Here is a 25,454-nt window from a genome sequence, read left to right on the forward strand (position 1 = left end):
GGTCGCTGTCCTCCTCCTATTCCTGACATGGAGGGTGAGTGAGGTGATTGCTGAGAGAGGGATTGAATGAGAGTGAATGAGGATATTGGGGGAGGATCTGATGGGGGGGGGGGGGTGAGTGTGTGGGGGGGGGGAAGTGAGTGAAGAAGGGGCAGTAAAGGGATTAGGTGGGGGGAATTGAATTGGGGATAGGGAGGGGATAGGGAGAAGGAAAATGAACCAGGGATTGGGGGGAGGGACATATGAGAAGAGGGTGGAAAACTGAGTAAGGGAATCACAGGGGAAGGGGAGGGAATGAGAGAATGTGGAGGGGATGAGAGAGTGCCAGGAAAAAATAAATGAGGGAGATTGAGTGATGACTGAGGGAGAGTGAAGGGTCATGAGGGTGGGGAGGGAAAGAGTGAATGAGAGAAGAAAGTGACTGAGGATATTGTGGGGATGGGAGAGAATTCCACTGTGAAAGTGAGGGAGAACATGGATTCAGTACAGCGGAGTGGGTGTGGAGAGCGAATGAGAGGATCATTGTGGGTGCCAGTGGAATGAGGAGATTGAAGGGGGTGTAAGATGTCAGTGAAAGGAGTGGAGGGGGTATTGGGGTGTGAGGGGATTAAAGAGACTTTGGAGAGGGGATAAGGGAAAAAGGGGATGGGGCATCTTTCTGCTCCACCCCATCCCAATCTTCCCTTCTCCTCCACCCCAAACCCTAGTCCTCCCTTTTTCCTCTTCATTTAAATGTTCCCTTTCTCTTCCATTCCATCCCCAGTGCTCCCTTTCTTCCCACTTCCCTCCACCTCCCCATTCCTGATCCCTCTTCCCCACCCTCTCCTCCTCATTCCTTATTCTCCCTGATTCACCATTCTTTCCTCCCTCTGTGCCTCTATCCTTCTGCATCCCTTATCCCTCTTACCCTCCTGCCTAAGATTTCTTCATTCCCTCCTCTGAGATCCCTTTTCCCTCCCCATTCCCAGATCCCTTCCTCCCCAGCCCCATTCATTAAGATCCCTTTTCTTTTAATAATGAACCAAATAAATTAACTAGGCAAAGAAATGTCAGAAAAAGACTTTATTTTTGTGTATGCAAAAATATGCAAATTTACTACAGAATTTTGAGAGAGAGAGAGAGAGAGAGAGAGAGAGAGAGAGAGAGAGAGAGAGAGACTAGTCATAATGCCCTCATCCTAGGTAGGTATTTATATCTCTATAGGAGGCCCACTTAGTAACTCGAGGTGAGGTTTAGGTATTAGTGTAGGGGTTAGGGGCCACTTTGACATTCAGAGTGAGACGTACGAACAGAACAGTCCATCAAGCTAGGTTGAGAGAACATTGCACAAATCTCATCTTTGTGTGAGTTTCCTCACTCCGAGGGTCATCAAATCTTCACAAGAAAACACTGTTCTGTTCGTATGTCTCACTCTGAATGTCAAAGTGGCCCCTAACCCCTACACTAATACCTAAACCTCACCTCGAGTTACTAATCCATCATGAATTACTATTTAACAATATAATGCAAATGTCGCATATCTGATGCTGTGTGGACCTATAGTGTGAATGTCACATGTTCTGATGCTATGTGAATGTTGCTTTTGTAAACCGCTGTGATCTTATTTTGGAATGACGGGTATATAAAAGGCTTAAATAAATCAACCAACCTATAGTTCCGGAATGCAATTCACTTTGAAGTGCCTGAAATGTGTGATTGAAAAAAGTGCTTTACATTGCAGTAAACTTAATTCCTAAGTTCACATTTGGACAGAGAGAGAGACTCACCATCTCTGAGACCTTCATAGTAGTGAAGTATTTATATCTCTATAGAAGGGCTCCCTTACAGGGCCAGGTGAGGTGTTGGTGCTGCTTTAGGGGTACGGGGCCAGTTTCTCATGTAGAGTGAGACCTACGAACAGCCCAGTACACCTTGGTGAAGATTTGACGTCATTTGGACTGAGGAAAGTCTCACAAAGATGCCATTTCTGCTATGTTCTCTTACCCTAGCTTGATGGACTCTATAACAGCTAGGGCGAGATAACATAGTACAAAAGTTCATCTTTGTGAGACTTTCCTCACTCCAAATAATGTCAAATCTTAAAACCAAGGATCAGGGTGATCTTTCTCTGGTTTGGAAGCTATCGTGCAGGTCAGGCAGCAGCCTTTCCACCATGTAGATTGCCGTATGCATGGTCGCAAAGTATTTGAACTGTAAAGCTGGACTAAAAGACACGGCAGCAGACCAATACCTGTACAAATAAATAAAAGCAGGAGAACTGAGAAGAAGGGATTTCCAGTTCTGCCTTTTGGCTTTACTGATGAAGAGCGTACATTAATTACTGCTGCGTGGTTGCATCTGGAAACCCCAGTAAGATGTAGAGGCAAAAAAAGAAATGAATAACTGAAAACTGCTTACGACGCGGAAGCTCTGGGATTCAGGGTGCCCTGAGGGCTGATTTTGGCCGCTCTGCTCTCCTCCCTCCCCTCCACCTTGTTCGCTTTGCCGGCTGTGGTCATTCGCTAAATAGCAGGAGAGAAAGTGCGCGAGAGACAAAGCAGCTCGCGGCCAAGCAGGCGGCACCCGAGGGTCCAAAGAGAGAGAGAGAGAGAGCGCGAGCGAGCGCTGGCGCTGGGCATTGGCAGGCTGTGCGCGCGCCTTACGGAGCGAGGGAACCTCGGCCGCCCCGCACTGACCCAGGCTAGCGCGTGTGCCCTCTGCCTCGCGAGCTCGTTCCCGCCCGGCTTCTCCTCCCGGGCTGTGTGAGAGAAGAGTGTTGTTTGCTTGGGGTTTTTTTTTTTTAACAGTCTTATTTATCTCTTCATTTGCACTTTCGGAAGACGAAGATGCCTGCCCAAATTCCCCACTCGTGGCTTTTGCTGCTTTTCCTCGGAAGCTTTTGCCGTGCTCAGGAGAGACAGTAAGTTCTTTCAGTTCTGATTGCTCCGTTTCTTTCCCCCATATATCTGCGCTTCTTTCTGGCCTAAGACACCTTTAACTTAATATCAGCTCTTTGCTTTACTTTATTTTTTCAAACGAAAAATAACGTGTGGTGAAGCAGGTTTGAATTTGTGCAGAGCCATTCCAGTGAGCTGGATGCAAGAATTTCCAGCTTTAAAGATTTTTTCCCCCTCCTTTTTGTGAGGAAAAAACAACTTCAACAGCGCTCACCTTGAAAGAAATACCGATGTTGACAATTGCAGTTGAATGGCAAAAAGCCGAACTAATTTCACCTCCAAGTTTACTAGCTGTAGGGGAGGAGATCATTGCTAAACATGCATTCTCAGCAAAGATCTCCTTCCCTACTGGTTGCAAACTTGGAGATGAAATTAGTTGAGAAATTATAGCCAATCATTTAATTCTGCAACAGCACAGATATAATTAAATCACATAAACATGCAAATGTCATTCAGCCTTAAAGGACGTGGATTTTGAACATTATGCTAGTTTCAGTTGTTTTGCAGGTGACCCAGTGCATGGTCTGGTACGATACATTCTTGCTGTCAGTTTTAGTAGGTAGGCTGCAGTTTGTGGGAGGAATGCGTGCAATACTATATGGAAGAATGCGTTCAGGCTGAAAGCTTGTTGCCTGTGTGAAACCTTGTCTTTAGCATAGCAACAAACTTCCGGTTTAAGGATTTGGGTCTTTGCCTATATTTATTTCTCACTTTGTTTATTTTTCTTTTTTCCTATGTTCTTGATATATGAATCTGTAAACACAGTGAATGGATGCATTAACAACCATGCCCTAGGGCAACTTCATTTACTGTAGCATACTAGAAATGATTTCCCTGCGAACCAAGTGTTTGTTTTTTGTTTTTTTTTTAGGGGGAAGGGGACTAGGGAATCCTGGCATGGGTGTTTGTCAGAAGTTTTTGTGTAGGGACTGTCTGCTTCCCCTCTAGGCAAAAAATTGGGACAAAGTTCATTTTTGAATAATGCCTTTAATTTTCAGATGTTACATTGCAAGGAACTTTATACCAGCTGATACTCCAGCTTCTGAAAGCTAATCTTAGCTAAATTAAGGCAGGCTAGGTACAGAAAAATAATAAGATCCATGTAAAACAGAAGGGATCAAATTTAATTCAAGGTCTCTTCCTAATCTGTGCTTTTGGGAAGAAGATTTGAAAGGTCAGTTCCTTGTTGATAAACATCCCATTAAAATTCAGAACATTGCTTATGTGATGTTATGAAAATAAAATGTCAATTATAATCATCGGATAATGACAGGACGAGCTAGCCACCCATCAAACAAAGACAAATACCATGATCAACATCCAGTGCAAATTGGCTGTGCATATCATTGTCTTTAGCACACTTGCAGTCTTGCACAGTATAACTATTTCCAAAATGTGGCAGTTCACTACTACAAGACTTGTCTTTCTTAATCTCCAATTAAAGTTATTGGGAAAATGCCCACCATACATCTGAAGGTTCACTGAAAAAGGAATAGGCATTCTTTATACAGAAGCAGGCTCACTACAAGAGCAGCGCAGCTACAGAGTTTTTAAGCCTATGAGGACCTGTTTTTATGTTCCCTTCAAAAAGCATGCCATCCAAAAAGAAAAAGTGTTTTGTAGCATCTCTTGTCCAAATGTTTCTAACCTACTTCATAATTATAACACTTAAGAAACGCACATGCAGCTTCTTCCAGGGTGCAAGTCTGGCTATTATATTTGGTACTTCATATGTATGACAGTTTCCAAAGCAGGCGTAGGCTAGATCAGGAACAGTGCTGATATTGTGAATCAGTTATAGCTGGTTATACTGAGGCACTGGGAGATAAAGGAATTTGCCAGCATTCATACACGTGGAGAGCAGGATTTAACTCAATAAGTCCTCTGACTTGCAGCTTAATGCTGTTGCTACTAGATGTAACCTAATAGATGGCAGGAGAAAAAGGCACTGGTCCATCCAGCCTGTTCAGTTATTCCTGTCCACACTGCTAAGGATATATCTCAGCTGCTGGCCATACATAGGGCATGACCATCCGAAGGTCATGCTCCAAGACAGTTTTTGTCATCTTTCTCCATTGTACTTCACCCATCTGGCTAGTTGAGCATGCAGGATCCCCTTTATAATTCTTCCCATGTCTAAAAAAAAAAAGAATCGCCAAACTGAGGGCCCAATGTAATAAAATGTGTGCTAAATGTCCACTTGCATTATTTTTACTCATGTGGTCAAATGGAGTAATGCAGTAAGCTAATAGTATTTTAATGCATCTGGCATTTAAAAAAAATGTACTAACCAAACAATGTGCACAGAAGAAATGCTTAGTGCACATAAAATACGATTTATGTGCATAAAACATCTGTGCACAAAATGACAGTATGCTCGTATGCCAGCTTGTGCCAAAGGACATGGGCATTTTAAAACATACATGTGTATATGTGTTCATGGTATAAAATAGCCTGATCATGTGTTCGTGTGTGCACAATTTTATATGGATGCGTGCATGTTGAGATAATTACCGAAGAATGTGTGTACAAATGCCACCTCTACCGTGTAAGTAGGGGAATTTTATAAGGGGTGTGCACTGACGCCATTACTAGTTTTCCCAGTTCGTACCCAGTTAAGGGATAGGACTTCCAGACTCTCCGAGGTTATTAACCTCCCGTTCCCCCCTGTTAGCCCCAACCCTTAAAACCCTGATGACTAGCCTAGTACTTTAGTTTTATTATTTTCACACCATCCATAGCAGTAGTAAAGTTACATGGCAGGGGACCCTGGAGTGTGCTTGTCTGCGAAAATACTTATGCGCGATTTCATATTAAAGTCCCGGAACACCCATATCCTGCCCTTGCCCCACCCAGGCCATGCCCACGCCCTAATCTTTTTTGCGCTTTCTCTCTTGCACACGTACATGGGCGGCTTTTAAAATCCGCTTGTCGTGCGCCGGTCGGACAATCTCACATATCTCCCGATTTTGGCGTATGCTGGGATTTTAAAATTCACGTATATATGCGCATAAACAATGTACTCTCAGCTCATAAAACATGCTTTTGATTTGTACGCAGATTGTTTATGTGCATAAATTACAAGTATGGGATGTCTGCACTATAAACTTTGGGTTCAGTCCCATAAACTAAGATTAGCCTGCAGAACTTTACTTCGGTTCTGAACAGGAGATAAATTTCCAGCATTAGCAAACCAAGTTAAGGCTGACACCTTTTTGCACCTTTTTTGCCATCATTAACATGAGATTTGAAAGGAGGAGTGTTGGTTTGTGTGCACAGTTCTATTCTGGTTCATATACACATTTTGTAAATGTAAAAGTCCTTGCTGCACAGAGAATAAAGTCTGTGCACACAAAATGTGCACATATTCGTGGGTAAAATTGTTTGCACAATCCAATTCGACTTATTCTATTGAGTTCAGTCAGACATTTTAGTCCAGGATCTGCAAGCAGTGAGGAGTTTACAGGATGTTACATTATTGGTTACATTAAAATAAGACTAATGGTCCATTGAGAACAACCTACTTATAGGTCAATACAGTACAGTGCCCTCCGGTGGAGCGCACTGTTAACCGGCATTTGGACGCGTGCTTTCGACGCGCTAGCTTTACCTCTTATTCAGTAAGGGGTAATAGGGCATCAATCGCGCGTCCAACCCCCCCCCCAGACTAATAGCGCCCGCAACATGCAAATGCATGCACATTTTACTTTAAGAAATTAGCGCCTACCCAAAGGTAGGCGTTAATTTCTGTCGGTGCCGTGGAAGTGCACAGAAAAGCAGTAAAAACTGCTTTTCTGTGCACCCTCCGACTTAATATCATGGCGATATTAAGTCGGAGGCCCCAAAAGTTAAAAAAAGTTAAAAAAAATTTTAAAATGGGACCACGGCTCATGGGTTGAAAACCGGACGCTCAATTTTGCCGGTGTCCGGTTTCCGAACCCGTGGCTGTCAGCGGGTTTGAGAACCGACGCCGGCAAAATTGAGTGTCGGCTGTCAAACTCGCTGACAGCCGCCGCCTCCGTCAAAAAAGAGGCGCTAGGGACGCGCTAGTGTCCCTAGCGCCTCTTTTTACCGGGGGCCCTAATTTAAATAAATTAAGTTACTGAATCGCGCGCACAGGAGAGTGGCCTGTGGCCTGTGCGCGCGTGGGTTACTGTATCGGCCCGTTAGTGCTTAAAAGCTCCGGTAATCCAAGAAAAGGTTAAAATGCTGTTTGCATCAGTAGCCAGGTTTTGCAACAATGGAACAAAAATTCCTTCCCAACCCCATATAGGGCAGTTGGTTCAGACTTGCTGGATTAAGCGTATAAGAAACAGAGCATGCCTGTCTCTCCGCTGCCGTACACACTCTCAGTTTCTACAAGTCATGGTTATGTTAAATAACCAGTGATTGTTGATAAATCTCTCTTTACTTTTTCCTAATCCCTTTTTGACACCAGTTATCTTGTTTGCCTCCACAGAATCAGGTGGTTTGGAGTCAACATTCACAGCCCCAGGGAGTTGGGGAGGGGCTAGGAGAAGAGTCCCAGCCATTTATTTGCACAGCAGCCTCTCTCTGTGATGGTTACTGGAAGCAGCTGAACTAGCCAATTTGATCGGTGGTGGTGGCTGCCAACATGGCAGGCTTCTGTCAAATTTATCCCCAATACACAAATGGGCTTGTTCTAAGTACCCACCTCACCCCCATCACGCTATTTCTGTATTACCCATGTACTCATAAACAGGGAGAGGGAATATTTTGTTTAGGTCAACTGCTGAACCTCACTTTGCTGACAGCTCCGTGATAACATCCGGTAGATAAAGGGAAAACTGACATCCACTCCCTTGGAATATCTCGCATTAGCAAAAGACCACAGAAACTGTCTCGTTTTGCTTTGAGTTTCATGCTCATGCACATTTGCTCAAGATGTGAGGCTTAAAGAGTGCAACTAGTGCCCCAACAATAAGGGGCAAAGGGCCACTAACATTTAACTAGTCTTACATCAATGAGAAAAGCATTATATGTCATTAGCAACAGCACGGGCAAAAATGGATCCTTCCAGGTTATTGTTTGTTGCTTTAAATTTATTACCTGCCTTTGTGCTAAAAAGTACTCAAGGTGAGGAACATTATACACAACTCTGTGTTGTGTGGAGGAGTAGCCTCATCATTAGAGCAGCAGGCTGAAAACCAGGGAAACCAGGGGTCAAATCCTGCCTCTCCAGTTGATGCTCCTTGTGACCTTAGGCAAGTCATTTCACCCTCCATCACCTCAAATACAAACGTAGGGCCTGTTCTACAAAGGCTTTTCTGTCATTGTCAATGGAAAACATGCTTAGTAAGTGAGACCCTTAGATTGTAAGCCCCCTGGGGTTGGAGAATTTCCTACTGTACTTCACCTTGCCTTCAGCTTAGGTTGGAAAAAGCAAGTAATCAAATCAGTTGTAAGCATTTGTAGAAGATGGAGCTTTCAGATTAATCCATGCAGATGCTGATAACGAGCAGTATCAATTGTGAAAACATATATTGTTTTTGGGTTTGCCGGCTAAGCCCTCCGTAAAATAGATATTTCAAAATGTGGTGGCCAGGGTTGCGATGGGAAGTTCAAGGAGAACCAGTGCAGGTTTACTATTACATCAATTACACTGGTTATCAGTGGTAGAGAGACCCACATTTAGAGTACTCATTGTGATCTATAAAGTACTTCAGGGTATGGTACTTCAGTACTAGAATGTTGTACCCCTACACGGGAATTAGGGTCTTTATTGATGAGACCCCTGATGAAACATATGAAAGCACTGTGATAGACAGAGAGCTCGTGCTTTCTCTGTCGTGGCTTCTGTGCCGCAAGAGAGCAGGATAGAAACTAACCTACTTGCATTTCTCAAAAAGGTCAAAACCTTTTTGTTTCCTGCATGATCAATTGGTGTAATGGCTGGTGAAAATGAGGCTGGTGGTTTGAATAGATTGGGCTTGAATTTAATACCTTAAAACTGGAAACTCTTTTGATTTATGTTTTATGTGGTGTATATATAATGTACTAATGTACACCGCTTTGGGCATTCCTTCTTGTTCTGGGAGACAGTGTAAACATTTTTAAAAATAAAAATAAATCTAAAAAACTTCTTTTTTTTTGTTTTAAATGTACAACCTCGTATTTCATCAGGTACTCCCTAGCTCTTGCGTTAAGATATTCAGGGGCAGATTTTAAAAGCCCTACGCATGCCGAGCCTATTTTGCATAGGCCCGGCAACGTGCGCAAGCCCGGGGATGCGCGTATGTACCGGGGCTTGAAAAAAGGGACGGGGAGTGGGCGGTCCGGGGAGGGGGCATGGCCAGAGGCCTCTGTAGGGCCTCTAGGCCGGGGGATCCCAGGGGCAGGCGCAACTTGCATAACCAAGGTATGGGGGGGGTTTAGGTAGGGCTGGGGGGCGGGTTAGGTAGGGGAAGGGGGGGGCGGAAGGAAAGTTTCCTCCGAGGCCGCTCCGAGCGGCCTCTGAGAGGACAGGGAAAGCCATCGGGACTCTCCTAGGGCTCAGCGCGCACAAGATGCACAAGTGTGCACCCACTTGTGTGCGCCGACCCCGGATTTTATAACATGTGCGCGCATGTTATAAAATCGTGCATAGATTTGTGCGCGCCGGATTGCGCGCACAAATCTACGCCTGCGTGTAGGTACTAAAATCTGGCCCATAGTGAATAATAGTTTCCCTATTTACTTTTTACATGCCTTTACTGATCTACTTCTATCATATCTCCTATCTCCTATTTCCAAGCTGAAGAGTCCTAGGGTTTTTTTTTTTATTTTTAATGTTTTTTGTAAAAGAAAATTTAGAGATTTAATCCTTTCGGTTTGGCCCAAGTCCAATTTTGTGGCCCTAGTAGAGTTTGGCGGAAGGTCTGTTAATGGATTTGAGTGTATGTTATATTAGAAAGGTGGGATATAAATCAAATTTATATTATATTGTATTGTCAGCCAAAAAGCCAGGAAGGAAGAGCTCTTGACTTGCACCTTACATTTGATCTTAGCCAAAGAGCAGTTTCTTTGGTTTTACTTCTGACAGAGATGCTCTTGCTTTCAACTTCCCCTGAAGACTTTCCTCATGTGGAAGTCATTCCCCTATGCCTAATTGTATTTATTGCCCTTCTCACTACCTTTTCTAGATGTTACTTGTACTATGGGGGTCACTGTTCAACAGCACAATGACCTCCTCCCATTACTTGCATTCTTCCCTGGTTTTCAGATGTTTAAAGCCTCTTGACTTAAAAAGAAGGAAGATAAATATATATGTGTGTGTTTTCATAGAAGATATTTATTCTAGTTATTAAATAATGGTGCCTATGTAATGTCAGGCACATGAATTTAACAAACATCAAAAGGAGATGGAGCATAAACATTTTTTGCATGGTAACTCTTGAAAGCACATGCATCTATCTCATGTTGTGCTTGTGCAATGGTGAAAGGGCCTGCTCATGAGGAGCTGTAGTGTGATACATTTAGGAGAAGCATGGCGAGAGATTGAAATCATAGTTATCAAGTGCATCATCTAAATTGCACTCCAGCTTCTGCCTACAATACATAGACTCCTCCTGCAATAGTTTCCAGCTGGATAGCGGTGGTTGAATTAGCATACGTTTTTGACCTATTTTTAAAAAAACAAAACTTTCCAAGAAAATCCTGTCCAGTGTGGAATTCAATAAACACATCCACAACTGCAATACACAATATAAGGTATTGATAAAAAGAAAATAAAAATGAAATACAATAAAACAGTAGTATCATTATTCAACCATACACTTGCTGGAATAAAAATGGCTTCAGTATCCTTTGAAAGGCCAAATAATCTCGTTCCTCCTTAGATCATCAAACAATAGGTTCAACAACTGTGGAATCTATGAGCAGACACGTAAAGGCTTCGAATCCTGGTGCTGTAAGCATTTGGCAAACACCTGCAAACTTGCTTATTAAATGACTGTAAAACCATAACTTACTGTATTAATGAAACTGAGTTGCCACACTTTTAAATTATGAGTTTTAAAAGCTGCTGTATTTTTTTATTTTATTTTATTTTTTGAAAATTCCATGCATTTTACTGGATGGATGCAATTTATTTAATTATTTTGTATTCTGTTCTCTCCTGAAAGGGAACCACTAGCTACTAAGACTCTTAACCATATAGTATTGCAAAAAGCAACAAACAGCAGTATAATTGTACAATCAAATTGAAAATATTATCTGTTTTCAAGATTTCACGTTAACACTTCAGTTTACATTTTAACCTGGAGAGATCCTTTTTTGCCCTGCGCTGTTGCTAATGAGATAACGTTGCTTTTCTCATTGATGTAAGCCCACTGAAATTTTAGTGGCTTTACTCCCCCTGTTTTGCTGGGGCTCCAGTTGCACTCTGTAACTTCACATCTTAAGCAAATGTGCATGCGAGTGAAACTCAGAGCAAAGCGTGGAAGCTTCTGTGGACATGTGCTAAAGTGAAATATAAAAACCAAGCAAACGGATATCCGTTTTTCTTTATCTAGCGTACGTTGTCACAGAGCAAAGTGAGGCTCAGCAGTTGACCTAAACAAATATTCTCTCTCCTTGTTTATGAGTACAGAAATAGTGTGATGGGGGTGGGTACTTGGACCAGGCCAATTTGCGCATTGGGGATAAATTGGCTAGTTCACACTATTTCCAGTGACTATCAGAGAGAGATGTTCCTGTACAAATGGCTGGGACTCTTCTCTCGCTCCTGACCCTCACCTTCCAACGCTCACCTTCACAACCTGGGGTTGTGAATTCTGCCTTCACCGTATCCAACAGCCAGCTTGAGGAGCAGATAATAGATCCAGGTTTCAACTCTTCTTACTGTTGCTTGCTTCTCTAAAACCCTTAGGGCCTGATTTTCAAAAGCATTTACATGCTTAAAATAGGTTTTACACGTGTAAATGCACTTTACCTATGTAAGTAAGCTTTTGAAAATTGCTACCATATATGCCATTGAATTGTCCATATGATTTACCCACATAAGTGCACTTTATGAGGATAAATGGCTTTTGAAAATTGCTACAATAGATACATTTACATGTGTAAAACCTTTTGAAAATTGCACCCATAGTCACACATCAGGCTCATAAAACACAGGGGCTAAGACACATATTTTCATGATCATTATTGCAAATCAGTTTATTATAAAAAGAGATCACTGTATTATACAACAATATTGGGGCAATTTTCATATCAGCCCACATGGTTGCAAAGTGTACGGGTACTTTTATGTGCAGATTTTGCACCAATTCTCAAAGGGAAGGGTCAAGCAAAATGTACCCATAGAGAGTTGCACCTGCTCTCTGTGGATACTTTTTTCCATTTTAAATAATTCAGGTAGTTTTGAAAATGCAAAACTAAGCTTGTTGCTGCTGTCCCTGTCCTAACTCCACTCGGGGAATGTCTCTGTACAGTGTATGTACTTTTAGCTATGTGAAGGATGGGCAGTTTTCATAAAGCCCTTTTACCAATTTACCCGGGTAAATAGCTTTTGAAAATTGTCCTGTGAATGCTTTCATACATTTTCCAGCATTGTGTGGTTTATTCTTTTTTTTTTTTTAATTTCCATGTAATTTAATTTTTTATTTGGACATTTTAAGACAAACATGCCAACAACTGTCACTTACAGCTACGTCTCGTCCGAGACATCCCCTTATCCAAATTTTTTGTACACCCAACCCCCCCTTCCCCCCCCAAGTCCTGCTACCAAACATTCGATATAACAGTTGGTGTAACGCAATAATAACAACAGATTAGAACAGCAATAAGTCACTTGTTCAATAAACATCTGTGAAATAAAGGAATTGAAAAGAATAAAACCAGTATTTAGCCTCATGTATTGGATTGGTTATTCACCCAACTGAGCCCTCCCTAACACCAGAGTCCTGCTGATGCCTGTGTACCTGATACCATTTTTCAAAAGGTTCCCATATTTTGTATGGTTTATTCTAAGGCTTCCCAAACCTGTTCTGGTGACCCTCAGCCAGTCAAGTTTTCTGGATTCCACTATGAATATGCATGAGATCAATTTACATACCCTAAGTCTCCAGTGCATGCTAATTCATCTCATGCATCTCCCTGGTTTATTTCTTGGCAGAGTTACCATAATGCTAAATTGTAAATTCTGCCTCTCACTAAAAGGTTCTCAAGGGGCATTTTGCTTTTTATTCTCTAAGTTATTACAATCTGTCAGTTTATGTCAATGATATTGTATATCCAATATTTTATGTCTCCTAGGGGCTATTTAATAACTGCTCCATCTGTATTCCGATCAGGAGTAGAGGAGGTCATCAGCGTGACCATCTTTAATGCTGTCAAGGAAACGGAGTTTCAGGTTCAGTTAGTGGTGAAAGGAGAAAGTGTGGCTCATGCTTATGGGAAGATTTTCGGTAAGTTCTTGACATTGCGAAATGTGTCCATTCTACACACAGAGTAATTGTGCATGAGATATAAATAATGAGATGGAAATTAAAAATAGGAGGGCATTCCCCGATAAATCTGGAAAATAAACGCAAAGTGTCATCTGCAGAATTTTGAACAGAGGAACTAAATACCCAAAGAAAATGCTAGCCAGCAGAATAAAAGATGGAATAGTCTTACAGCGGAAGAGGTGGAGGTAAAAAAAACAGTAACTGAGTTCAATAAGCCTGGGATAAGTACAAAGAATCCTTAACTGAAGGGAAAGGCAGAGATCAACTGTAGTCTATAGTGTTGCACCAGGAAACAAGCTGGGCAGACTAGATGAGCCTTACAGTCCTTGTCTGCTGTCATTCTCTGTTTCTGTTATTAAGCAATAATTAGTCAAATGGTTTGGTCTCTTTATCAAGCTCTTCATCAGGTTTTGATAAAGGTTTCAGGAGGTTAAATTATGGGTTAATGGACATCTATTCCTTTATTTGGCTGCTAAAGATTTTTTTTTGAATGTTTGGTTTGGTTCAGAATGCTTGTTGCTGTTCCAAGCACATGTATAGTTTTACTAATAAATTGAAGAGCATGTCAGTGGTATATAGATTGGAACATGGTAATGTAACCATATTATGCAAAATAAATACCAAAACATATTAGAAGCAGTTTTCAAACTGCCTGCCTTGGGGCAAAGTCAGCATGTACTTTTTACCTATAGACTTTATACCAAATTTCAAAGGAAAAGTACAGATATATTTTCCCTTTTGACAATCATCACAGAAGTAAAGTACACACCTCTTTTAGTGCAGGCAAATTTTTTCTGGAAAATAATGCACATAGATTTGAAACTTCAGTTGATGCATGCTGTTTTCTGAATCTGCTCAAAAACATGCCACACCCCGAACCGCGGAAATGCCATGTGCTGGAGTCGCACCGGAGTTAACTGTGGTGCATTCACCCAGTGCATAGTGCCATTTTGATGTACGGCATTGTATGGCAATGCTGTACATCAAAATGGCACTGTCCGCTGGGAGAATGCGCCGGAGTTAATTATCTCTGGTGTGACCCCAGTGTATGGTGTCAGTTTACGAAGAAAGAAGCAGAAAAGGACCCCTTTGTGGGAACTCCAAGGCCTGGGCTCTGGGCCTGGGCCTGATCCTAAGCTGAGGCCCAGGCATTGGGACCAACACGCTTGATGCCTTCTGCATCTACGCAACCTACATGGCTTATCTAGCCATCAGTGCATGATGATCTGGTTCAAGTTGTCCTGATACATTCAATGCATCTGGACTCTTCTGATGCTGCACTTTCTTCTCCACATCATGTACCAGTGTACCTGATGCAGGCCATGATGCATTAGACACATGCCTTACTCCATGAGGTATCTGGATCATCCTCGAGCACACAACCAACAAAATCCCCATTTGGGTTGAACCGAGGCACTGCATCTCCATCCTGGGATGTTGTACCTTTTACATGCTTTCTTCTACATGTGCTATCTACAGTGTGGTCTGTATTCCCAATGGGATCAGCTCACTAAACCCCTCTCTTCAGCAGTACATGTCACACCTTTGTTGATGAGAGAATTGCACTGGAGGTTACAACTTCATGTGCTACGAGATGGAGTCCCCTCTGCTTACCTCCACACCAGTTTATCCTTATGATGGATGCCTCCACTGAAGGCTGGAGAGCACATGTGGAATTCCTTTGTACCTCAGGAATCCCTCTACCAGATCAATCTATTAGAGCTATAAGCAATTTCAAAAGCTACAAGCATTTTCAAAAACTACATTAACACAATCATAAAGGGAGGATTTTTCAAAGCTACATATCCTCAAAAAACTCAAACCTCTACTCCATTTGCAAGACTTTCACACAGTCCTGCAAGCGACAATGCTATCAAAAATGGATTACTGCAATTCCTTACTTCTAGGCCTTCCCTACTCTATTATTAGACCCCTGCAAATGTTACAGAATGCTATGGCAAGAATCCTTACAAATACACGCAAAGTCGACCACATCACCTCCATTCTTAAGGAACTCCATTGGCTTCCCATTTCCTCCCGCATCTGATAAAAAAAACCCTCACCATTCACAACTCCCTGCACAATCACAATCACTCCTGGCTTGAGGATGCTCTTCGATTCCGCTCCTCCAATCGTCCTATTAGAACTGCACTTTCGGAGGAAGTAACGTCACTTCCCATGCTGGACACCTGAGAGCGGAGCTCCTCATCCACCGGAGCTTTTTCAGTGGCTAAGTTGCTAAAAACGCGGCGTTTTGTATTGAAACCCCTCACAATTTATACCGGAACCTTTGGGGACTATGGCTGTGCAAAAACCGACTTTCGACTTTCAAAAATTCTCCTATAATAAGCTAGGAGAAGATTCGGAGGCAGACGCACACAAAATGGCGGCGGACTCCGATCTGGGGGATATGAGCGAGCGTGCCTGTGCGGAGCAAGGAACGGCGGCTGAGTCCTCGATTCGCGCTGAAATGCGCTCTTGGTTTATTGAAATTCGCAAGGATATTAAATCTTTTAAAAATGAGCTTGCTAACACGCTACAAGAAATGAGGGAAGAGCATGCCTCCATGGCGCGCCAGATTGCTGAAGCGGACACGCGTCTGGATGATCATGAAGAGCGATGGGCTGCTCAACAAAAGGAACTCTCTGCTTTACAAGCTTCTCAGGCGGAGCTCTCTGATAAGCTCGAGGATATCGAAAACAGGAATAGACGCTGCAATTTGCGCTTCAAGGGGGTCCCAGAAAGTGAAGAATATAAGGACTGTGTAACCGTGATTCAGAAAATATGTGCTGTAATTCTGGGGGATCCTATGCCTGAAGCTGGTGAGTCTGATCATCATGCCCAGATTGAGAGAGCACATAGATCACTGGGACCACGAGTTGGAAACACTCCCAGAGACATAGTGGTCTGCTTTCATTCTTTTACCTATAAGGATAAGCTTGCTGTTGCTGCAAGGAAACAACGATCTTGGAAATGGGAAGAGCATGACATTGCAGTGTATGCAGATCTAGCTGCCTCCACATTGCGGAAACGACTGGCATTTAAACCAATCACCCTGGCACTAACTGCAGCGAAAGTGCGTTATCGCTGGCTCTTTCCCTTCGGTATCTGGTTTCAAGCGGAGGGGAAATCTTTCAAGGCCCAATCTTTTGATGACGCTGTTCAGGCTGTGAAGGAGGCAGGCCTGACGATTGAGGTTCCAGTACAGGACTCCAAAGCCCCTAAAGGTCGACGTTCGGAGATGCCCAGATGGCAGCGAGTTGCTAAAGGGGGCAGAAGACTGAGAAGGAACCCTAGTGAGGGTGCTAAGGAAGGCGGACTCACTTGACTTTTGTGTCGTTTTGCTAATTGTCTGCACAGGTTTGCCCATATCTAGTCTGGATATGTGGGGACACTTGAATGACTTTCCGTGGTTTTGAATATCTGGGAAGTGGTTTCATGTGTGTGTGGGTTTCAAATTTTTCTCTCGGATTTCTTTTACTGTTATGCTATTCAGCTGCGCCCAGTTTACTGCAGCTGTGGGGATGGGAGGTTCTGTTCTTGTTTCAGGATGGGATTTTCCTCCAGTAGATGCTGGGAACGATATTATCTTTCCCAGGAGGTTCAAGGGGGTGGGGGGAGGGTGGGGGGGATCTGTTTTCTCCATATGCATATTGCAGGCTCTCAAAGGGGGTCCTTTTGGTGTGAGGAAGCACATGCCTATTGGGGTGTATTATTACCAGATGTAGCCGGATCAGGTTGGGTATATTGGTTAGGCCATCGTTTGTCCTGGGTCGCAGACCCGCTCTGTTGGAATTTCAATGGCTACTATTAAATTTGTATCCCTTAATGTCAAGGGCCTAAATTCTGGTCGAAAGCGTAGGCTTCTGTTCCAGGAAATGGGACGCTTGAAGGCAGATGTGATCTATTTACAGGAAACGCACCTTCGGAAGCGATACGAAAGGCTCCTAAATAATGTTCAATATCCACATCAATACTGGGCAGCTGCGCCCAAAGACGCTAAATATGCGGGAGTGGGGATACTTATTACTAAAGATTTACATTATGAATTATTGAATTGCCATTCCGATTCCCAGGGGCGATATCTTTTGCTTAACATTAAATTGGGGACGGAAATCTATTCCCTTGTTTCCATCTATGGTCCAACTTCTCAAAAAGAGGCCTTTTATGCGCAGCTATATACCGTTATTGCTGACAAGGCAGAAGGGAGTGTGGTCCTTGGCGGAGATTTTACTACCACCCTTAACCCTGCTTTAGATAATTCGACAGGGCATAGTTCTGATTCCTCTCTGGTTCGGAAAGCTTTAAAAAATATTCAATCTCTGATTGCGGGGATAGACATATGGCGATCTCGATACCCTAAGTCCCGCTGTTATTCCTTTTATTCGCAGCCTCACAGCAGCTATTCGCGTCTAGATATGTTCTTGCTGGATAAGATGCGCATAAATATGGTCCAAGTAGTGGATATTGAACCGATAGTCTGGTCCGACCATTCGCCAATTTGGTTCACACTACAAATTCAGAATTACGATACTGGTCAGCGCTTCTGGCGCCTTAATGATTCGTTGTTGGAAGATACTGAGTTTCAACGACAGATCGCCAAGGAAATCCGTGACTATCTTAATCTTAATGATACTGAGGGGATGGATCCAGGGATATTATGGGATTGTTTAAAATGTGTTCTCCGTGGCTCCTTTATTTCCCGGGCTGTCTATGTTAAAAAACAGGCGGAGAGCGATCGACAAGCACTCCTGATGTCCCTTAGGGGTTTAGAACTTTCTCATATGAAAGATCCTAATAATTGCCTGACGCTTCAGGCTATTCAGGAGACTAAGGGTAAAATAGCGCAATTAGATTCTGCGAAGATTGCTCATCAGCTCAGTATGGCTCAACAGAGATTCTTTGAGGGCGGGAATAAAGCGGGGAAGTATCTTGCCCAAACGTTAAAACGTAAGCAGGCTCAAGCCACTATTTCCAAAATCAAAAGTGCCGATGGTACAATGCTGACGGACAATACTTCGATTAGGCATCGATTCCATCAATTTTATGCCCTCCTATACAGTGTAGATTCTAATATTTCCGATGAGGAGATAGCTCGTTATCTCTCGAATATCCCGTTGCCAGCCTTAACAGCCACGCAACGGCAGTTTTTGGATAAAGATATTACTTTGTTGGAGGTGACGGAAGCCATAAAAACTCTTAAGATGAGTAAATCCCCTGGATTAGACGGATACACCCCCAGATTTTACAAACAGTTTGCCACGGCTCTAGCGCCTATCCTTCTTAAGTTTTTTAACTCCTTGCGTATGGGATCTGTTTTGTCCTCCCAGGCCAATACGGCTGGGATCACCATATTATTAAAGCCCGGTAGGGACCCTTCTCTTTGTGGTTCCTATCGGCCTATATCTCTTCTGAATCTTGATGTAAAGATTCTGGTGAAAATTTTGGCTACTAGATTAAATTGTTTCATTTCACAAATGGTGCATGCCGATCAATCTGGATTTATTCCTGGGAGGACAACTGCGGATAATGTCCATAAGATATTTGATAGTATCTGGTTTGCGAAACAATATAAAATTCCAACCATCGCCTTGTTGATAGATGCCGAAAAGGCGTTTGATATGGTTCACTGGCCATATCTTTTTCTTACTTTGGAGAGCATGGGATTTGGAGCCCCTTTTTTACAATGGGTACGACAATTGTATCATCATCCCCAAGCCTGCCTAAAGATTAATGGTGGCTATTCGCCTACTTTTACTGTGGGGCGGGGTACAAGACAGGGTTGTCCTCTATCCCCCCTGCTCTTTGCCTTGTTTCTAGAACCATTTGCAATTAAAATCCGGGAGCAGGAGGCTATCAGGGGGTTAACTTTGGGTAGGATCACATCTAAACTTTCCCTTTATGCAGATGACATTCTACTTACTCTAACTAGACCCGACACCTCCCTTCCCAGTATGATTTCAGAGATGGAAGCTTTTAGCAAAGTGTCGGGTTTCCGAGTCAATTGGGAGAAATCGGAGATCTTGAATGTTAATCTTTCTACCCAATCTGTGGCTTCCTTGAAGGGACATTTTCCTTTTAGGTGGGCCTCGTCGCATATTAAGTATTTGGGGGTGCAACTCAGTACGTCCCAGGATCTATTCACGCTCAATTATGTTTCTTTGTGGAAAAAATTGGTCAGGGAAATGGAAGAGTGGAGCAGATATCACATATCCTGGCTAGGGCGGATGGCGGTATTTAAAATGTCTATATTGCCAAGATTGTTATATCTTTTTCAAACGCTCCCTATACAGGTTCCGGCGCGCCAACTCCTCTTATGGCAGCGGAAATGTATGAACTTCATTTGGGCGGGGAGGAGGCCTAGAGTAGCTCGGAGAGTACTTTTTCAATCGAAAATGCTGGGGGGGGGGCTCAATGTCCCGGACCTTTCCCATTATTACTGGGCCGCTCAATTTAAAAAACTGGTGGATTGGCATAGAGGGAAACACCCTAAACAATGGATAAATATCAATCAGGAACTCTACGGAGATATCCCGTTGAGGAGTCTTATCTGGCAGCCAAGGAGGACTTGGCTGGTGGAGCCGGGGAAGGTGTTATCGCCCTCTGTGGTGGATGTTTTATCTTTATGGTTTCAGCATGGGGATCGGCTTATTGGGCAGCGAGCATATCATACACTTACTAGTCTCTATGCTCATAAAGATTTTGGGCCGGGAAGAGATAACCCAGCCTTCCAGCTTTGGAGACGGCGGGGAATCTTGGTATGGGACCATGTGTGGGGACCGAAAGGGCTGTGGTCCTTTGCGGATTTACATCGTCAGTATCATTTACCTGATTCAGCTTGTTTCCCATATATGCAACTCGCTCATTTTGCTAGAACTACTCAAATTGGGGTACACCTGTTATCTGGCCCTTCCTCTTTTGAACAAATGTGTAAGAAAGCTGACAATTCCAGCCAGATATTATCGGGTATCTATCACTTGTTAGCTACGCCTGGGGGGGCAAAAGCCAGTTTTCAACTTGCTTGGGAAAGGGATCTTGGGATGAATATTTCTACTCCGGTGTGGAAGACCATTTTTCAGGGTCTCGGGAAAGGTTATATTGCTCCATCTATGATAGAGAATGCTTATAAGGTCCTGTATCGCTGGTATATGTACCCGCAGCGATTACATAAATTCATGCCCCGAGTTTCTGACCAATGCTGGTGGGTATGTGGGAAGTTGGGAACATTTCTTCATATGTGGTGGGAGTGCCCTCCTTTACAGGGATTAAGGCAGACAATTCATCTCTGGCTGAAGGATATGATACCTGGCATATCCGATATTGGCCCGGCGCAGGCGTTGCTTGGGCGAAAGTTTGTGGGCTTGCCAGAGGATTTTAATAAGCTGGCTCACCATATTCTGTTAGCCACCCGTCTGGAGATTGCACGGACTTGGAAGGATCCCAGGGTACCCACAAAAGCACTCATACAACAGAAAGTGGACAAGATTTATTTATTGTCTAAGATAACAGCCTTCAAGCACAAATGTACATTTAAATTTGACAAGATATGGCAACCATATATCAGTTGGAAAACCACCCAAGCTACTGACCCGTCCAGTTCCAATACACCACTTCAAGTATAGGGTGATTTCATATTCTTTGGGGAGGCTATGGTGGTTGTTCTTAGTTTCATTTATTTGACCCAATTTTCATTTAGGCAGTATGTTTGGAGATGGGGGGAGGGGGGAAAGGGAGGGAGAAAAATGGAGGATTTATGTTCTGTATCACAGGGCGTGCTTTGGTATTATGTGTTGCGCTTGGATATACCTTTCCTTTTGTAGAGCTGTATACACTGTTTTCACTGCTTTGTTATATCCCTGTTATTATGCTAGTTGCCTTGTGATTCTGATATTGTGAAAGTTTCAATAAAAACTTTAAATGAGAAAAAAAAAAAAAGAACTGCACTTTCAGGAACCCTCTACACCCCTTCCCTTAAATGTGCTCACCACACTTCCACCAGAGAAAGAGCCCTATCCATTGCAGGCCCCTCCCTCTGGAACACTATGCCACTTGAGCTCCGACTAGAACCATGCATTTGGAAATTCAAAACAGGGGTTAAAACATGGCTCTTTAAAATGGCCTACCCTGTTTCAGATCCTATGTAGTCCCCCTGCTCCCTCTACTCCTTCAGAGAAAGAGCCCTTGTCATTACCGTACTCATAGCCTTCTCCTTTATCCCTTTAATTATACTCTGTTTTGTCTCCCATTTCTCTGCACATCCTTATATACCCCCTTTTATACCCCTTATACCCTCTTCCCCTGTCCTTAAACCCTACCTTTTTCCCTATAGCAACCCTTTTATACCCCTTTTATTTACCCCCTCCGCTATCCTTTAATCCTTACTTTTCCCTATAGCAACCCTGCTAGTCTATATATAGTTGCCTTTCTGAACATATAATTTGTAATGTCATATATAGTGTCTCCTATATGTACTAGTTAAAGATAATGTATATTATTGTATATAATACGTTTTGTTGTTATTGTATATAATACTTTTTGGAGTGTATAATTTATATAAGGTTATCCACAGTGTATAAGATTATACACAGTCCCTTACTGAGTGTCTAATTTGCAATGCTTCTTATTATGTTCTTCTGTTGTTTTCCATCAGGTACTGTTCCTTTTCTCCTCTTCCTGTTTTTCCCTCTATTCTCTAGCCCCTTCTCTCTTCCTATCTACTCCCTCTCCCCCCACCCTGGTATTTTGTAATTTCCTCCTTCAGTTATATTGTAAACCGACATGATGTACCCATGAATGTTGATATATAAAAGCTAATAAATAATAAATAAGCAATATGGCTTGCCTTCATCACATTCACCTATCTCCTCCTGCTCCTTCAGATGGATGATCAAGTCATGTTGTTCTATCTCAACGAACAGGGAGGCACTGGGGCAGAATGCAATCATGCAATTCTACAAGCGACTTATCTGCCAGGCATCTCAAATATCCTAGTGGATCATCTCAGTAGATGATACTCAGTAGAGTATTTCGACCACACAATAGCAAATGAACTGTTTGACTTATGGTGTCTACCAACAGTGGTTTTCTTTGCATACAACAAAACGCAAAATGAAATCAGTTCTTCATTCTTCCAAGTGACCTCAGACTTGCACAAGATGCTGTTCTTCTCGTTTGGGGCCAAAGCCTCATGTATGCTTTTCCACTGATATCTCTAATTTACAAAACAGTACAGAAGCTTCTTCGGGATCAAGCTTGCCTGATCGTAATAGTACAGACATGGTCCAGGTAAGTTTGGTATGCATATCTCATCAGACTTTCCAGCGGTCCTCCCTGTATTCCTTCCAATGTGACTGAAGAGGGTATATTTGTAGGTGACCTGTTATTCAGAACTGCCACTGGAGCTAATACTGAGGAGAAAAGCCAGCTCTTCTTACAGGGCCAGAAACCACCCCAGGCACTGGGGACTCACATTCTTCTCCTGCTGTCTGCAATAGCTGCAGGTTCTGCTGCACCAGTGAATGACTTACATATCCTGCAAAGTCTGATGAAGACATACCCCCTGAAATGCCTTCATGTTTAACATCAGTGTAGACACTGCAAGAACTGGAACAGATAGTATTGCTTGGTTGTGGGGCTCAATGATGCTTCAGCATTGTCATCCAGTCGCGCCAATTCTCCCAGGACAAGCAGGATGTAGTCCTCACATATGGGTGACATCATCAGGATGGAGCCCTATCACCGAACACTTTTGTCAAAGTTTCTAGAATTTTGACTGGCACACTGAGCATACCCAGTATGCCACAAACCCTGCATCCAGCAGGGGTCCCCCTTCAGTCTCTTTTCCACGCAGCAGTTGCCTCGTGGTTCTCAGGAGCGCTGTGAGAATTCATCACAACTTTTCCTCATGGAACGTTTTCGTAGAATTTCGAAACTTTTTTTTCCCCGTCCCGGGGTCCCTCATCAACCGCTGACGCTGGTAAGTTTTTACCTCATTTTTTGCGATCAGTTCCCGGCGGTGCTTCCTTCAGTGCCCGACGAACACCGACCACATGATGCCCTTATTTTTTGAAAATTGGCAACTGGTTTTCAAAAGTGCCCTGAACGTCCGTGGACTATGTCCATAACGACCCTCATGACGTTTGCATCTTATGCATGGGGCCTTCCCATGACGTCCAACGGTGCACTAGCTGTGCCCAGATGACTCCAAAAGGCCGCCGGGCCCGCTTAGATAAGATGGAGCACCTATTCAAATCTAAGCACGCCTAATCTGGCCAAGAGTACACCGAGTCGAAAACTCTCTTCTTCATCGACTCCGTCGCCATCGACGTCTCATCACCGTTGAGACACCAGTGACCAGCCGTCACCGGCATCTTCATGCTCAAAGGCATCGACATCTTCATCCTCAGTGCTGGAGAAGGACCGGACCGAGCATCGAGAAAAGCATCGACATCGACGGTAGCCTTCTTCTGATGCCGGCACCGACAAACTTTCGACATTGATATCGACTAAGCCACTGGCCAAAAAGTCCCGGGGAGAGAAGCCCCCATTCTCCTCTGGACCTGGGACACCGAGGCGTTCCCCACCTGTACTGGTGCCGGGAGCTGAGACTCCACAGATTCATGTGGACCCTCCGGCAACGCCTACTGAGCCTTCAATCCCGGCCGCTGTGTTAGCAACAGCAGCCTTTCGGGAGGAATTGGACCGGATGGTCCAAGAGGCAGTACTTCAGGCACTTCGTGGATTCCAGTCGCCATTGGCGCTGACTCCCATGCCGACGCATGATCCGGTGCCTACCATGCTGGCTCCACTCCTCGAGCGATTGGATAACCTGATCAGTGCACTTCCATCGGTGCCCATTCCTTCGGGACCAGGGGTGCCTCCGAAGCCATCGATTCCTCCACAGACACCGATCCCGATCCCCTTGTCTTTGGATGAGGAAGAGATTTTACTGATGCTGGAGCCGTTTCCAGGACCATCAGGTCTACTACCACTCTGACGACCATCAAACGCCGATGCCATTGGTGCTACCACAGTCCTCGATGCCGCCTCATTCTCTTTCGGTGCCTCCAGCCTTCTCATCGGTGCCACCTCCGGATCCGGCTGGATTTGGACCTCTGCCTCCATCTGAAGGCTAGCAGGGTGGTGGGGATCCACCATATGATCCCTGGGGTGATGATTCCTCTGACAAGACTCCAAGGAACTTCTATCAGAGCCTTTACCTCCAGATGAACGCCGCCGCTCCCCTCCTGAAGACCTCACATTTGCTAACTTCATAAAAGAGATGTCTGAAACCATTGTTGCCAGAGGATGTGGTTAGTGCAGTTAGTGTAGCTGGGTTCAAAAAAGGTTTGGATAAGTTCTTGGAGGAGAAGTCCATTAACGGCTATTAATCAAGTTTACTTAGGGGATAGCCACTGCTATTAATTGCATCAGTAGCATGGGATCTTCTTAGTGTTTGGATAATTGCCAGGTTCTTGTGGCCTGGTTTGGCCTCTGTTGGAACAGGATGCTGGGCTTGATGGACCCTTGGTCTGACCCAGCATGGCAATTTCTTATGTTCTTATGTTCTTAATTGCTAAGAGAGGAGGATGCCAGGCATAAAATGCTGGAGGTACTTCAGTTTGTGGATGCCCCCAAGGAAGTGATGGCAGTTCCAGTACACGAAGTGCTCCTCGACTTGTTACATCGTACCTGGGAACACCCTGGTACAGTTCCACCAGTTAACAAGAAAACTGACACCATGTACCTGGTTCAGTCAGCTCCAGGGTTTCAAAAATGCCAGCTGCCCCACCACTCTGTGCTGGTTGAGTCCGCCCAGAAGAAGGCCAAGAGATCCCGGCCTCATTCTTACCCTCCGGGTAAAGAGCAAAAGTCCTTGGATGTCTTCGGCCGAAGAGTTTTCCAGGGATCTATGCTTATGGCACGTAGAGCAGCCTACCCACTATACATGACTCAATACTCGAGGAATCTCTGGAAAAGTCCAGGACTTCTCCGAGACCCTGCCGGAAGAATTTCAAGATGGACTCACTACGATCCTCCAAAAAGGGCTTGATGCTGGAAAGCATGA

At 43.8% G+C, this 25,454-nt stretch overlaps 1 protein-coding gene across 2 annotated transcripts in view; it reads left to right on the forward strand.

The window, feature by feature from the left end:
* The first annotated feature begins 2,526 nt into the window (after window positions 1–2,526).
* CPAMD8 (C3 and PZP like alpha-2-macroglobulin domain containing 8) overlaps window positions 2,527–25,454 on the forward strand; it is a 510,164-nt gene continuing 487,236 nt past the window's right edge. For both annotated transcript variants that reach the window (XM_029614183.1, XM_029614185.1), the window contains exons 1-2: window positions 2,527–2,899; window positions 13,194–13,345. In XM_029614183.1, coding sequence (XP_029470043.1) covers window positions 2,826–2,899; window positions 13,194–13,345 — 226 coding nt within the window. In that variant the 5' untranslated portion in view covers window positions 2,527–2,825. The remainder of the gene's footprint in view (window positions 2,900–13,193; window positions 13,346–25,454) is intronic.

Source organism: Rhinatrema bivittatum, chromosome 8, assembly GCF_901001135.1.
Source record: "Rhinatrema bivittatum chromosome 8, aRhiBiv1.1, whole genome shotgun sequence".
Classification (NCBI taxonomy): domain Eukaryota; kingdom Metazoa; phylum Chordata; class Amphibia; order Gymnophiona; family Rhinatrematidae; genus Rhinatrema; species Rhinatrema bivittatum.